Below are 15,114 nucleotides of genomic sequence, written 5' to 3' on the forward strand. Positions count from 1 at the left end.
GTACAATTAAAGGTTAAAACCTCATTTTTTGAAAAATCAAGTTTATCTTAAGATAGAAATAGTCCACAGCAGAATGATGATTTGATGAATCATCTCAACCATGAGCAGTTGCATCCACCAAGTTTTCAGCAGCAAGACTGATCTGTGTTTGATGGTTGATTCCAGCAAGGAATGAACTACTAAATGCTGAGCATCCCTCTAAGGTCCCATTGATCTTTTTTTTACTGCATGCTGTCACACAAGATATATCCCTGGATTTCTGCATTATGCTACACTAATACTGTGGTCATGCCCTAAAATCAGTGCCACTGTCAAAACAGAAGACAGTGAATTTGGTTCATATATTGATATGGAAAAAATGTGTATGGTGTAATTAGCCAATTCATTTCTATAAACCTGCATGGGTCAAATATTCACTAGTACAGATGCTGTCAATCAGCCAGTAAAATACACGTAAAAGAGAAGGCGAGCTTTTAATTTGTCTAAATGTAAAGAGCTTTTTTTCCTGTGAAAATCTTCAATGGATGCCATACTTTCTTAAATAGAATAGGGTGCAAAGAGGAGGGAGACAGGCTCTCTGCAGTGGTATGCAGTGACAGCACCAGAGACAGTGGGCACACACTGCAACACAGGAGGTTCCCTTGTACGTCAGGAAGCGCTGTTTTCATGTGCAAGTGACGCACTGACACAGGTTGCTCGGAGAGGCAGTGGAGTCTCCATCCTTGGAGATATTCAGAAGTCCCATGGGCCTGGTCCTGCGCAACCGGCTCTAGGTGGCCCTGCTTGGGCAGGGGGCCAGGTGGACTGCAGAGGTCCCTGCCAACCTCAGCCCTTCTGTGTTCTGTGACACTTGCTTAGTTGTTTAGAATATTGGTCACTAAGAACCCATTGAAGATTAGACACATCGAGGTAGTGACTCCAAGTACCCACCAGATGGCAGGAAACAGCCGAGGTCAGGCCTTCGCAAGCTTTTAATGATAAATTGCAGGACTGCAGCGTTTACAAAGGACGTGGATGCTGTTTGCCAAACAGCTGGGGAATTCTGCCCTCTAAAAGTTACTGTAAAAACACTTAATATTACTTTGATCTTAAAATTATCATCTTGGTAAAAGGTAAAGGTTTGAGTGGGATGAACAAGGAAGAATCAAAAATAACTACTTGTTACCAATTATTAAATTGATCTTTTGGGTTGTTTTTTTTTCCTTTTTTTTTTTAAACACTGCTAAGCATATCTCCATTTAAAAAAATACCTGATTGAACTTAAAAGTAATATTTAATAGAGCCATTGAAGGTAAAGGAGTAAGTAATTTCAAATCTGTGTTTGAAAACTAGAAATCTTTTCCATGTGCTAGGGAATTGGGAACTTGCTAAGGTTTTCCAGTGCCATAGTTATTTTCCAGACAAATCATTCTTGTTCTTACTCTTTCCTGAATCCTCAACATATCTGGATCTGCATGAGTTCCTTCAATATTACTGCACTATGTGTTCATCACCCTGTGCCTCACATATCTTTCCAAGAGATAAAGCATTTGTCCATTTGGAATGCTTCCGGGGGTCAATTCAGTCTGCGCCCTTAGTGCACTCTCCTGATGTGCTGTTCAACTGGGCTGCTTCTAAAACAGCTGCTTCCAGACAAATGGAGGTAAGGTTCAGTCAATTATACGATATTCTACCAAGCACAGCAGTTATCAAGTACACAGAAAGCAGATTCAGTTTTCATTCTGGAGGTGATCTGGGCCCAAATGCTGTGAAAATACTGCCCAGAAGTAGCTACTGCCCTCAGAAGATGCCTATAAACAGGCCCCTGACTTACGATATAATCCCCCTGTTCCTAGATAAAATCATAAATAATGCTCCCCAAGGAATGTTCTGACTACCAGAAAACAAGAACCTGCTCTGTCTTTATGGTTGAAATGATGCTGAAAAATCTTTGTATGTGCCAAAAGTTTTGTAGAAGAACAGAGAATATTCCCTACTCCACCACCCAAAACTCACTGGTAATTTCCTTGGCGTAACCTTTCTTCCCTAGGTCTTGCTGCATGCTGAGGCCCCTACCCGATCACCGCTGACCACCAAAGACTCTAAGTCTCCAAAGCCCTAATTGCACTGCTGCTTCAGCAGAGGCACCATCATATTTCCTCCCTGGGAAGAGAAGGGAATGTGATAGGGAGTTAGGTAACTGGTAAGGCTTCCCAGTGCCACGTTCCTGAGTAAAGCTGTTTTGTTGTTAATCTTCCTTCAAACAAGGCCAAGGTAAAAGGCAAATAAAGGTGTTTATGCACAACTCCTAAACCAGACAGTACGAATAAACAGGCAGCCACACTAAAAACTTGTGTACCCTAAGATAAAAGTGGAAAAGTTTTTTGTTTTTTTCTCCAGCTGATTTGCTATGACCTTTTTATCAACTGTGACCACCAGGATTCTGTTTTCTCTGTATTACGCTTGAAGTTGCATCTATTAGAAAGAAGTTGCCTCAGTCGACTGTGTAAGGTTTTAGAACCAATCTCTCCTTCAAATTCCTTAGATGGATGTGACAGATCAGTTTCAGAGTGAAAGGCTAAATTGATTTAATTTGGGAGACAGTTGTACCATTTTCCACACACTAAATGTGTAATGTTTTACATTGTCGTTATGTAAATGCATACATATGTTTTTTTGCTCAAGTTTCATGTTCTGTATCTGGCTGCTTGCCCCAAGCGGGAAGGTTCTCACTCTTCAGTGACTCTGTAATAGTTTCAGTGATGAAGAATCTCTTTAACCATCATTTGCATTTAATTTCACTCTGTACATGAACATAAATACTTGATACAAATGTCTAAATAACATGAACTGTAGCTGTTGGGCCCAACAATAATTAACCACTTTGGAATTACAAGACCTTGTTGATTAATGGCCAACAACTCTCATCCAAGGACTCTTTAGAAGAGCTCCTATTATTAGAATATTTGAGCATGATGCAGGATATGTGATCTGTTATCCCACAAGCAAAGAACTGAACTTCAACACCTCAGTGATTCCTCGGTTTTAAAAGTGGCTTAAAACCCTTGAAACAAGATGCTAGAAGGCATATCAAAAATGAGCAAAGATACATGTCTGTAGCTCTGTACAGCAGCCACATTTACAGTGCACCAGTGTTCTGTTACTTCCTATTGACTACGAAGGATTCCCCTCTCAAGAGTGACTGATGAGGTTTTTCAGCATTACCTACACTTAAAGAGCTTAAGGTGCGATTCCAGATTCCCCTTAAACCTTAACTGTTATGATCCCAGCTTTTAGGTGCTTACCTTCTTCTTTTGATGTAGTTCAAAACATTTCCTCTTGCCTAAATCTCATTTCTAGGGAAGAGGATATTTTACTGCCAAGGCATTAAAGGACTTATTTTCATCAGCTGGTACAATGAGCTGCCCAAGAGTCTCTCCCTTTCTGACTCCACCCACCAGAGAAAGCAAAGTAGCAAGAAATTGGTGCTGCAGAAAACTGTAAATACTGCCCTGTGTGACAATCTGACACAGCAATGAAACAAGACCCTTTGTCATCAAAAGCCCAGACTGTGAGTTTGTCACTACTGGCAAGCCCTGTTGTCACAACATCTCTGTCATATGCATCCCAGAACAGAAAAATCTGAATGCTCACAGAATCTGTGGGTCAATTGTGGGTTATTTTTTTAAAACCAGAGGATTGAAAAACTAATAACTGAAAAATTTGGGCCTGAGGAAATGTTACATCATTACATTTTTAGTCCATTGCTCTCTGCTATCAGTGGTTCCGTTTCACCTTGAATATCCATAATAATCTCATAGTGAGTTCTAACTCACTATGGTTACGCCTGGGTAATGCTGCTGCTGGTCAGCCTAAAATTTACATGTGACCAGCAACATTATATGAAGTCTCTGAGATCTTGTAATTGTATCTTAAGATCTGATCTAGCTTTCAAAACCTGTGGCCAGAGAGACCAAAAAAAGAATTATAAAAAAAAAGGGGGGGGCTAGACACTCCTTGGTCCTGAAGGGTTTGTGGTAAAAATCGAATTTAAAAAAAAATTAAATAGATTGTAACTCATGAAGGAAGAAGTGAAATATTATAGGGAAAGAAGCCTTGTTGTATTACATTTACTGTCAGTTTTCCAAGATAGTTTTTCTATTAGGAGTTAATAGATGGTTTAAAACCATGTTTTCATCTATACACTTGTCTATCTTCCTTTCTTCCTTCCTAATCATGCTGAAACTTGCTGTGTTTCCCTAAACATTTACCCATATTGATTTCACCAAGGTCTGTGTTATGAAACATGCCAGTGTAATTAAAACCATAGCTACATAGTGAGTGCCAGCAGCACCTTACATAACTGCATAATATTGTATGGGTCATTATTTGATAATCACTTTGGCAATCCACCTCAGCTTGCTTGCATTCTAGACTCACTCCATACAAACTTCTGGGACTTAAAGAGTGGAAATTGCAGTTAGATACATGGGAAAAATTCTTTACTGTGAGAGTGGTGAGGCACTGAACAGGTTGGCCAGAGAAGCTGTGGATGCCCCACCCCTGGAAGTGTTCAAGGCCAGGTTGGGTGGGGTTTAGCGCCACCTGTTCTAGTGGAAGCTGTCCCTGCCCATGGCAGGGCGCTTGGAACTAGATGATCTTTAAAGTCCATTCCAAACCCGGCCATTCTATGATTTTATGAAATTGGTTGAGGTTAAATGGGAAAATAGTTTAACAGGGAGAGGGAGAAACTTCTGGTTTTGTTGAGCTGTGACGTTTGCTGTCTTCAACATGGGAGACACTCTGGGTTCACAGTATGCATTATTTGTTCATTCAGTATGGAGCTGTGTTAACACGCCTGTCAGAACTCTCAGGCTGGTTGAGATGCTTAGTAGAACACAGAATCCTTAAAGATTACAAATCAGTTTGAAGAACTGTGTTTAAACTTGCTGCTGGTTCTTTGTTCAGCATTTGAGGAGAGCAAGTCCTATGGTGAGCAGCTGAGGGAGCTGAGGGTTTAGCGTGGAGGAGGCTTAGTAATGACCTTATCGCTCTCGGTAGCTACCTGAAAGGAGGTTGTAGCCGGGTGGGCCTCTTCTCTGGAGAGTTTCAGGTTGGAAGGATTAGGAAGAATTTCTTCACAGAATGGGCAATTAGACATTGGAATGGGCTGCCCACGGAGGTGGTGGAATCACCGTCCACGGAGGTGTTTAATGAAAGCCTGGACGTGGCACTCAGTGCCCTGGTCTAGTTGACAAGGTGATGTTCAGTCATAGGTTGGATTAAAGAGGTCATTTCCAACCTAAATGATTCTTTTGTTTTGTTTTGTTCGGTGTTTTTTTTTTTCAAGAGGAAGAACACGATATGTGATAGGGGAAAATATGAAAAGGGGGAGATAAAAGGGGAAAACCACCCCACAACATTTAGACAAGAAAATAAAACCGCAGAACTTTCACACCATTCGGAGCTCTAGAACCCGCTGCGTTCGCACGTCAGGGGCAGCCGACTCTGCCTCAGCCCTCGGCGATACCATCTCTTGGCGAGGGCGGGGGGGAAGCCTGTTTCTCCCCGGGCGCGGCGCTCTCCCCGTCAGGCTTTCCCCCCCGCTCCTCCGCGATAAGTGGGAGAGGCAAAGCGCGTCTCCGGCGCACGCGCGGTGAACGCTCAGTGCCCGCCAGGATGGAGGAGGTGGCGGAGCGCGGCCGGGCCGGCGCTGGGGCGAGGGCGGCGGGCGGCAGCGCCGCCGGAGAGGAGGGAGCCAGTGCCAACGCCGCGTCCTCGCCACCGCCATGCTCCCCTCCGGAGGGCGGCGGGGCGAAGCCACTGAGCGCGGCGGAGTACGCGCGGCGCGTACACCAGTGGCTGTGGGACTCGTACTGCGGGTACCTGGGCTGGCAGGGCTGCCCACCCGCCCTCCTCGCCGCTGCCGCCGCCGCCGCCGCGCAGCCGCCCCCGCCCGCCGCCGCTGCCTACTACAGCCCCTTCTACCTCTTCGCTCCGCCGCCGGCACACACGGCCTCCGCCGGGACGGGGCCCCGCGCCCCCGCCGCTGCCACCCCAGCCTGGCCGGGAGCGGCGGGCGCGGTGTCCCCCCTGCCCAGGGCGGCCTCCGGCAGCGGCGCCGGCACCAGCGGCAGCGGCGCCTCCAGGGACACGGGGCGGACGGCGGGTGAGTGGGGGCCGGGGCTGGGCCGCTCGGCCTGGGGAGGAAGAGGAGCCTGATGAGAGACGCAGCTTCGGGAACCGGGATCTGGAGAGGGAAGCCGGGGGTGTGCGACGTTGGGAGTCGCTGCGCTTCCGTTGGCTGCGGCCCCGGGCATGTGGCTGTGCCTTGTGACACAGGGTGACAGCCCTAATACCGAGATCGTAAGTCCAGAACTTGGTCCATAAACAAGTTTGAGATACAGGGTGACAGCCCTGATACCGAGGTTGTAAATTCAGAACTCGGTCCATAAGCAGGTCTGGGGGGTTTGACTCGCGTATACAGTTTACAGCTTCAGTGCTCGTAAAGATGTTTTCATGGATACGAAGGAGTTGATTTTTTTTTTTTTTCCAGTGGAACTTATTCTTGTCATAACAGGCTTGTAATGCATCTAGCTTTGTAAGTAGCCCGTTTGGATGATGACATCTAAACTAACTTTGCCTGGGTTCAGTGGGCTTTTGGTGCTCAAATAAAATCATTTAGTGAAATCGAAGCAGAGAAGTGAAAATATGCTGACATTGAACAAGCTTAGGCAGCAGGATCCGAGATAAACAGACGTCTGTTGCAGCTGTAAATATTGAAGGCTGTGCACAGCAGGCCTTCTGTTTATATTTGTTCAGGAGTAAAGCAAACTTACTCTGATCACATCAGAGGGAAAACTTGGAGCAGCAACAATTCCTCACAAGTTGAGGAACGCCTAGGTCACATTCCTTGAATGTTCGTACCACTGTGAGCAGTGGTAGGAAATTGTGGAGAAGAGCATTGCTGAAGGACTTTGGAAGAAAGCCAGATCTCGTTTCTCTCTGCAGGACAAAGTACGACGTTGCTGATCTCTGACATTGTTTATAAGCTTAGTGGCAGTATGTGTGTGGAAGATGTTTTTCGTTCCTTTTTCCTGATTTTCAAGGGAAGGAAATCAAGCTTCTGAGCTTGCTTCTTTCTTATGTTTTTGAGCAGATGTTGCTTAAACGTGGTTAGAACACAAAATAGTATTTTCTGTAATTATGCCCTGATTCTATTATAGTTTGCTTATGAACTGATATTGCCAGTCATTAAAAGGAAGATTGGACAAAGGCTAGGCTGAAATGATTCTTGGATTTTTATCTGTTTTTTCAGGAGCTAATTCCATATGTTAAAGGTAATTTAGGGCATAAATAGCATTTCATGCTGATGAACATGGTTATTCTGAATATTGCAACACACCTGGCCTTCTTAAGGGACTAGGTATGTGATCCAGTGATACAATACAGTTATAAACAAAGACTGTTGTGCTGGTGCTTTGGCTTCAGGTTGCAGATGGCTATATCTGGAATAGCTAAAGTGATTATGGCTCCTTCTTCCCTGCTGTAGATTATTGCCCACACAGCAGGCTCGGCAGGGCAGGTCATGTATCTGTCCCTGTGCTAATGCAGTGTACAGCCCCTGTGCTTACGTAAGCTGAAATAAGTGACAGCTTATGTTAATGTTGCCGATTTTAAACTGGGATGTCAAAAAGTGGGATTGTAACTGCCTCTGCCACTTCAGTCTGCCTGCAGGTATGTGCCAGTGCACCAATACTAACAGCACCCTGGGCAGTGGCAGGCTCTGTGAACAGTCACCGTGATTTAAGACACTTCCTCTCCTGGTTGCTCCCTGCCTTACTGCAGGAGACTACTGCTCATCCGTTGGGAACAGCAGGGCAAAAGGTGCATCCAAGCCTCATCTGCCCTGTGGCTGAGCAGTGCAAACCCTTGTTAAGCACTATGTGGATGCTAAATCCTGGACGTTGAGCTGGATGGATGTTGCATTTGGCTGTCCTTGCTGAACCAGTGGCAACCCTTGGCAAAAGAGTGGATTTCTGATGTGAGGAACATCTTGAATCACTGCAATGTAAATCTGCCAGAGTCTAAGGGTTGCCAAGATTTCTTAATGTGATGGAGTTGAACATAATTTGAATACTTATTTCCTAGCCCCATGGAGCTTCTTCTTTATGCAGTCATTTAATTTATTTATTCAATGGTGAATAAATCAGTCTCTGCCACCAACTTTAACAAATGTGCTGCTTTTAACAGAGCAAATGAAAGCTTTCACCTGGCACTGTGTATTCAAGCCAGGATTGGGAGACTGGCTATGTTCCCACCTGCCTTAGTTGAAGAATCTCTAATGAGAATTTAACAGACAGCTTGGACAGGCTTTGACAATGCCAATGGAATCCATTTTAGTATTATACGTGTAAGTCATGGTACTTGATACTATCGATGCAGAGCGATCAGTGCAGCAGGTATGAAATGAAGCTGTATAAACCCAGGTATGTTAAATAAGTGCTGGCTCTTACCTGATCCCTGCCTGATTCTCCTTACCTCATTTAAAAGTTCTGTGGGCTTTTGGCTTGGCACACACAGCTCACAGGGCCATGGCTGGCAGCATCAGTCTCAGCAGCTGAACTGGGGAGGCTTATTCTAAATGAAATTTAGATGAAATTATGTTTTTTGAGATTAGAGTGTGGTATGATTTTCCTTCCTCTTCTGTCCTTTCTGTGTGTGGGGATAAGTATTCTCAGAAACAGTAACAAGCCCAGTCACTGTTTCCCACAGGTTCCATCTGGTAGCAGAAGGGCATTTCTCAGTGAAGTTTTGACTTGAGTCGTTGCAGGTTTCGTGTGAGAGTCATGTTCGTCCTTTGGGAAGTAGAGTAGCTGGGTCCAGATGAAATTATTTTGCAACTCTGTTTCTTGGAAAGTTTCCAAGAAACTCTTTAATGTTTTCTCTGCTTAAATAACCTGAGAAACAAAAGCTTGTGACTCCTTACTTTGTGCCCATTTGCACTTGACCAGTTAAATAGGAGAAACGTGTTAATGTTTTCTGCCTGGGGGTAGAGCAGTATGCTGTGTTTTATTATAAGTAGTCTGTAAAAATGTTTATGTCAAGTATGACTGATATTTTCATCCATTCCTGTTTGTGTCTGAGTGGAGACAAAATAGGCTGTTTTACTCTGAGAGCTGGTACTTGGTATACATGGAAGCCTTGGTGCTGATGGATAGAAAAATTTTGGTAGATCTAATTTTCATTTTAATCTGACCTCTCAGATTTACATAAATCTGGTCTCTATGAGGTTGTTCTAAACAAAAGAACACAAAAACTGATGCATCTTCAATGTACTTCAGTTCTTTAGTAGGGCATGATTTTGCCTGTGGTCCTAATTATGAGGGGACTCAGTTCCGAAAGAGTTAAAGTTCTTAAAGAAGGTTCTTCTAATTCAACTTAAACAATTCAGATTATATTTTATGCATACATTTTTATAAGTTTTCTTGAAGAACATGTGAGCCGAGATCAAGCTCTTGATTATGTTCTTGCAGAGAGGTTCATGTGGGTTGTTCTTTAGATGTTAGTGTTAACTTTGTGTTAGTGCAGTAAAATCTGGGTAATGTGAACTATTTCTGTTGCAGGTCGGGAGTTCCTTATCCCTTCACTGGCACACAGATTCATAGCAGAGATGGTGGATTTTTTTATTTTGTTCTTTATAAAGGCAACCATCATTTTAAGTATTATGCACCTCAGTGGAATAAAGTAAGTTGAACAATTTAAAGCTTTGTTACATACAGCTTTAAGTGTTTCATGCTTGTTGAGGTGTCAGGTTGTAGTTATGGTGTGTTTATGCATATGATATCATTAAATAACTGACAGAAGTTGAGGAAAAAGCACCACTAGGCTAACTTCCTTGTAAATACATCCTGATTTTGGGTCAGCTGATGGAAACACAGAATTTGTATGGGTCCATAGCTCACAAACTCTCTACTGAAGAAAGATTAGACTTGGACATTAAAAAGTCCTTTATAATTTTCAAAGAAAAACACTGACAAATAAACTTGTTAAACAGCTTTTAAAAATGTAATAGTTCTGGCTGGGATGAAGTTAATTTTCTTCATAGTATCTTCTGTGGTGCTGTGTTTTAGATTTCTGACCTAAACAATGCTAACCACCCTCCACCAAAAAAAAATTCTGATCAAGCATATCAGATAGGTATGTACTTGGAAAATACAGCCTGGTTGCTAGGAATGCTGCCACACTGCAGGCTTTACTGGGTGTAAATTTGGTTTCTTAAAAAGTGCATTGTGTGCATCAACTGTACACTAGACTGAAAGATTCGTCATTTCACGGTTTTGTATACAGATGTAGTAATTTACCTCAAAGATTTCCTTTTTTAGCTGCTTCTTTAACTGTAGATATCTTACTCCTTAACTCAGTTACTTGCTTTGGGTTGGTGTAATCAAGTATTTCAGTCTGATTAAGAGATGAGATCTTAGTGTAGTTGATAATTCCACTACTGTACAAACACATTTCAGAACTCAGGCTTTCTGCTCAAGAACCATCCAAACGTTGCCTGACTGTAAAGCAATACTATACAGGTAACATCTTCCAGTCACCTTCAGCTGTGGCTTGGAAGGGGTGTGGAAGAGGGTCAAATCCAAAACAATAAATATGCCAGTGTAAATGATCAGTGATCGGTGGGTTTTGTTCAGATAAGCAGCAATTGAAATGCCAAACGTTTGTTTCTGTTTAGTCGCCAAATCTGACCACCCGTAACGTGACAGCTTGTGTTTCTATTTTGGCCTTAGTAGGTGGAGAATGATACAAAATGAAGTACTGGAAAGATAGGGAACAACTATATGTATATTGCTGCTGTAGAGTGGTGAAAGAGTAATTTACAGCATTTTCAATATTAATAGTTTTGTGAGACAGTCAGTTGCTTACAGGGAACTTCAGAGAAACATTCTGGGGGCTTTTGCTCGAGACATGGTGTGCTTGTGGTTAGCTGAGTTGTCATGAAAAAACTATGTCCTTACAGGCTCAAGAAAGATACTTCAGGCCAAAGCTGTATTGAAGGGAAATCCAGGTTGTGCTACACCGTTTTCTTAACTCCTGGGTTGTTTTGGATTTTTTTCAGCCCTTAAGTCTGAATAAAGAGGAGGCCAAGTAGTACAAATATTAGATGAACTGTTTTGAATTGGGACTGCATGTTTGCATGTGAGCCTTCTTTAGATGCATGAGTGAAAAATTCTTGCCTTAATGTGTTGCAAGTATATCCATTCCACGTATCAGATAAGAATGTTAAATCTGTGGGGTTCATCTTATGAAAATATGCCATTAACTCCAAATGGATGCTTCACATAGCTCTGTTAGGCTAAAAACCACAAGGTTTCAATTGCTTTATGTTTAAATCTTCCTATTGCATACCAAGGTGCCTCCAGAAGAATATAGTGAGCAGTAAAGAATGAGAATGAGGAACCCTGATGAGAACCCTGATCAGGCAAAGGAGGATATAAAACTCCCTTGATTCCTTAGGGAGACTTGCAACTTCTCCCTTGCATTCATGAAGAATGTGCCCTTTTCTTTTTCCTTGAGTGTTTGTGTAAGAAAGATACTTGGAGACTTGGATGCCTTCCATTTATATCAAGTTAGATGGTTACATGCAGAATCTGTTTACCTCCCAAGGACTGTGAGAATTTTCAGAACAATTCTGCAGTTCACTACCCAGGGACACCATTGTGCAAAAGTGGTAATAAAGAACGATCTTTTCTTAATTAAAAAGACAAAACAAACTAGACAGCAACTCAGAATGAAACTGAGTGTTCTGAATTTTAATGGCTTGCTTAGTATCAGAGAGGGCAAGGAGCTTTTGTTCTTTTGTAATACCAGAACAGAGGGAGTGAGTTCTGGTATTAAAGGGGTCATACTGGTATTGGGAGAAGGATGGTTTTAAAGTTCAGTTTTATTTTGTACAGGGACATCTCTAAATTTGCCATGCATTACATCGTAGAAGAAATAGATGAAGATACGTCCATGGAAGATTTGCAGAAAATGATGATAGTAGCTCTCATCTACAGGTTATTAGTCTGCTTTTATGAGGTAACTACTCATAAACATTAACTCTTATAATTAACAGTTGTGAGTTGTTGAAGAAATGGTTTTAAAAAATTATGTTACCATTGGCCAATAAAGTAAATCCTCTTTACAGTATTTTGGATTATGTTGAAGCTTATGACATTCACATAGTTCTGAGGATAACCAAGTTTGCTAGACCTGTCAACAACATGGTGGTGTGTGGAATTGAAATAACCTTTCTTTTACAGATAATCTGTATTTGGGGAGCAGGTGGAGCAACCCCAGGGAAATTCTTGCTTGGCCTGCGAGTTGTGACATGTGAAACATCCGTACTTATTGCACCCAGCCGTGTGTTAGTCATTCCGTCTTCTAATGTCAGTATGACAACGTAAGTGCTCCTGGCTCAGTCACGTTGCATTCAGGTTAACAGTACTGAAAGTGTGGGATTTGGAAGGAAGTTCACCACTGCTTTGTTGTTGACCTTTGCAATAATTAGACTGCAAGAGCTATTGTCAGATTCTGTGATCTAAGAATAAAATGGTAATTATTCAGTCCCATGGAGTATTTTTCAGGGTAGGTGGTTAAATCTCCTCTAGAGCTTGACTTTTGTGCTGTGCAAAACTTGGGTGCTAAACTTGGAAGTTTACGAATATAAGCAGAAAAATGAAAATAATGCACTGAATGTTCTATTCTGATTTCAGGTCCACAGTACGAGCTTTGATCAAGAATTTTTCTATTGCATCATTTTTTCCTGCGTTCATTACACTGCTGTTTTTCCAGCATAACAGAACAGCCTATGATATTGTAGCAGGAACTATTGTGGTCAGAAGAAACGGAGTCAGATGATACCAAAAAAAGAGATTTTCAGACTGGTTCTGAACACTCCTGCCAAACCCCAGTGAATAAAGACCTACCCCAGAACTGAAATTGAGGTGTCTGTTGGAATCTTTTGCCCTAATTAAATGGGAACTGATTCAGAAGCTAAAGAAAATTTATGATGCCAGCAACTACCTTTGAAGTATTGGAGTTTTCATAGATGCCACAGAAGTTTGGGAGAGGGAACATGTATTAAATCCAGGAGTATTAGCCTCTGACTGATGAGACAAAACTGTCTGTTTTAACTGCAAGAAGGAGCTGTTCATTTGTCACTCTTTGGAAAGCAGATCCCTAGAAATACTCCACCTTAAAAGAAATACTGCTCCTAGAGTTTTGGATGTTGGCAGGTAACTAGAAAATGAAGTTTTCCAGGCAGTTGCCTGTCAAAGGATAAGGGGGAAGAGACCTGCAGTATTAGACAGCAAGGCAAATGATGTTAATTAAATTGCCATGTATGCAGGAAGAGAGATCAGCACTGGTTATCAGTGTCTTTTATTATTGCTTCACAGATCATATTCCCTCACCTTTTAAGTATTTTCTCACAACATTGATGTGTAAAGCTTTTTTGCATGATTGTCTCAAGCATTGTCACTTACTTCACTTGTCCAAGCTAATGAAGAGGTGAAATAATAGCTGCTTTTTCCTCTGGGAAGGGTATGTTACACTGCAGTGTTAGTGATCTGGTGTGTGTAAATAATTCTGGAGCCATGAACAGTACAGACCATGCTAATGAAAGGTAACTTCTTTGCTTCTCTTTGGAGTGAAAACACTTGTCTAGTTCTTGCATATAATGCAGAGCAGAAGAACTGCATGTGTTTTAGGAGCATGCAGAAAACATAAACTGAAATGTGTTATGGGTGTAAATCTGCAGAAGTACAAATACTGGTTATTTTCACTTTATCATTCTGGCTAATTGTTTGTATATTCAGAATAACTTAAATACTGAATAAAGAAACCTAATATTTTGCATGACTATACAGCTTAGATGATTCATTTATTGTTATTAGCATCCCAGGAAATGAATATAAGCAGTATTAATGTTTTACTGAACTTTGAGTCAGAGTTTGGAATTCTTTGATCCCAGTTTTTGTGTGCTCCTCTCTTAGGCATAATATGGCACGCAGTAGCTGAAGTTCTTGCCCTGCTTTCAGTTTTGGACAATGGCTTAGTTGACAGTAGCAATGTTTGAGAGTTTGGTTATTGCTCTTGTCTCCAGGTGTAGTAACTTAGTAATGTGTTCATATGCTGCAATATTTTTGTTTGACAAGTCATGTTCTTCCATGTATAGCTGTACTGTGTATGCATTTCAGTTTTCATTCTGAATGATGATTCAGGACTAGATCCAATGCTTAATAGTGGAAGAATGACATTTTGCCATCCATTATGTCTCCAGAATGAGGTCACTAACTGTTTAGATAACTACTTTTTCTTTACTTCAAAAATAAATATTTAAAAAGTTGTTGTGGCTAAACCACTGTTTTTAGAGTCTTTGCTCAATCATGTTTTTTGAATACTGCCAGGGGTGGTGATACTTACATTGGCAGCCTCTTCCAATGCTTGACAGCCCTTTCCATTAAAATTTTTTTTCCTAAGGTCCAGTCTAAACCTCCTGGGACCAACCTGAGGCCATTTCCTTGTCCTGCCACTTGTTACCGGGGATGAGAGACCAACCCCCACCCGGCTACACCCTCCTTTCAGAAGGTAGTTGTGGAGAATAAGGTCACCCCTGAGCCTCCTTTTTTCCCGGCTAAACACCCCCAGTTCCCTCAGCTGCTCCTCACAGGACTTGTGCTCCATTCTTTCAGACTTAAGCACTGATGGGCATAGCAATCAGCCTGATGAAAGCTAAACTTACAAGTCCTTTCTAGGGTGAATTTTGCTTATTCACAATTGCAGTGTGAACACAACAAGAGCTTCTGTTCTCTTTACTGTAGCAGTGACCTAAAAACTAGGATTCAAAAGGGGATGGGGGAAGAAGAGAAAAGCAAAACTGTTGGCTAATACTTCATTACTACCAATTCAAGTATGAGGGAAGGTATCTCGTACCCTGCAGAAAAATACCACCCCTTCCACAGGAGGGGAATTAAAAAATTACAAGCCAAGAACACACAGCCTGTCCATGGAAATGTGTATACACTTGTTGTGCTAGCTTTTAGTTTGTCTCTTAGGCAAGCTGTATCCCAGATGTGGCTTGTT

At 42.1% G+C, this 15,114-nt stretch overlaps 1 protein-coding gene across 1 annotated transcript; it reads left to right on the plus strand.

Moving 5' to 3' along the window:
* The first annotated feature begins 5,643 nt into the window (after positions 1-5,643).
* LOC121673472 (protein FAM8A1-like) lies at positions 5,644-14,377 on the plus strand. The gene is made up of 5 exons (XM_042046786.1): positions 5,644-6,148; positions 9,606-9,726; positions 11,943-12,066; positions 12,291-12,430; positions 12,744-14,377. The coding sequence occupies exons 1-5, from the start codon at positions 5,659-5,661 to the stop codon at positions 12,886-12,888; spliced, it is 1,020 nt and encodes a 339-aa protein (XP_041902720.1). The 5' UTR covers positions 5,644-5,658; the 3' UTR covers positions 12,889-14,377.
* The last annotated feature ends 737 nt before the right edge of the window (positions 14,378-15,114 follow it).

This window comes from Corvus kubaryi, unplaced genomic scaffold, assembly GCF_017639235.1.
Source record: "Corvus kubaryi isolate FWS band 111438036 unplaced genomic scaffold, C.kubaryi_AGA036_p1.0 65452, whole genome shotgun sequence".
NCBI lineage: Eukaryota > Metazoa > Chordata > Aves > Passeriformes > Corvidae > Corvus > Corvus kubaryi.

Bases quoted from the DNA above. Each gene is read 5' to 3' on its own strand.
- LOC121673472 (XM_042046786.1), top strand. From the start codon at position 5,659: ATGGAGGAGGTGGCGGAGCGCGGCCGGGCCGGCGCTGGGGCGAGGGCG. The intron at 9,727-11,942 runs GTAAGTTGAACA...TATTTTGTACAG, and splicing joins ATGCACCTCAGTGGAATAAA to GGACATCTCTAAATTTGCCA. The intron at 12,431-12,743 runs GTAAGTGCTCCT...TTCTGATTTCAG, and splicing joins TCTAATGTCAGTATGACAAC to GTCCACAGTACGAGCTTTGA.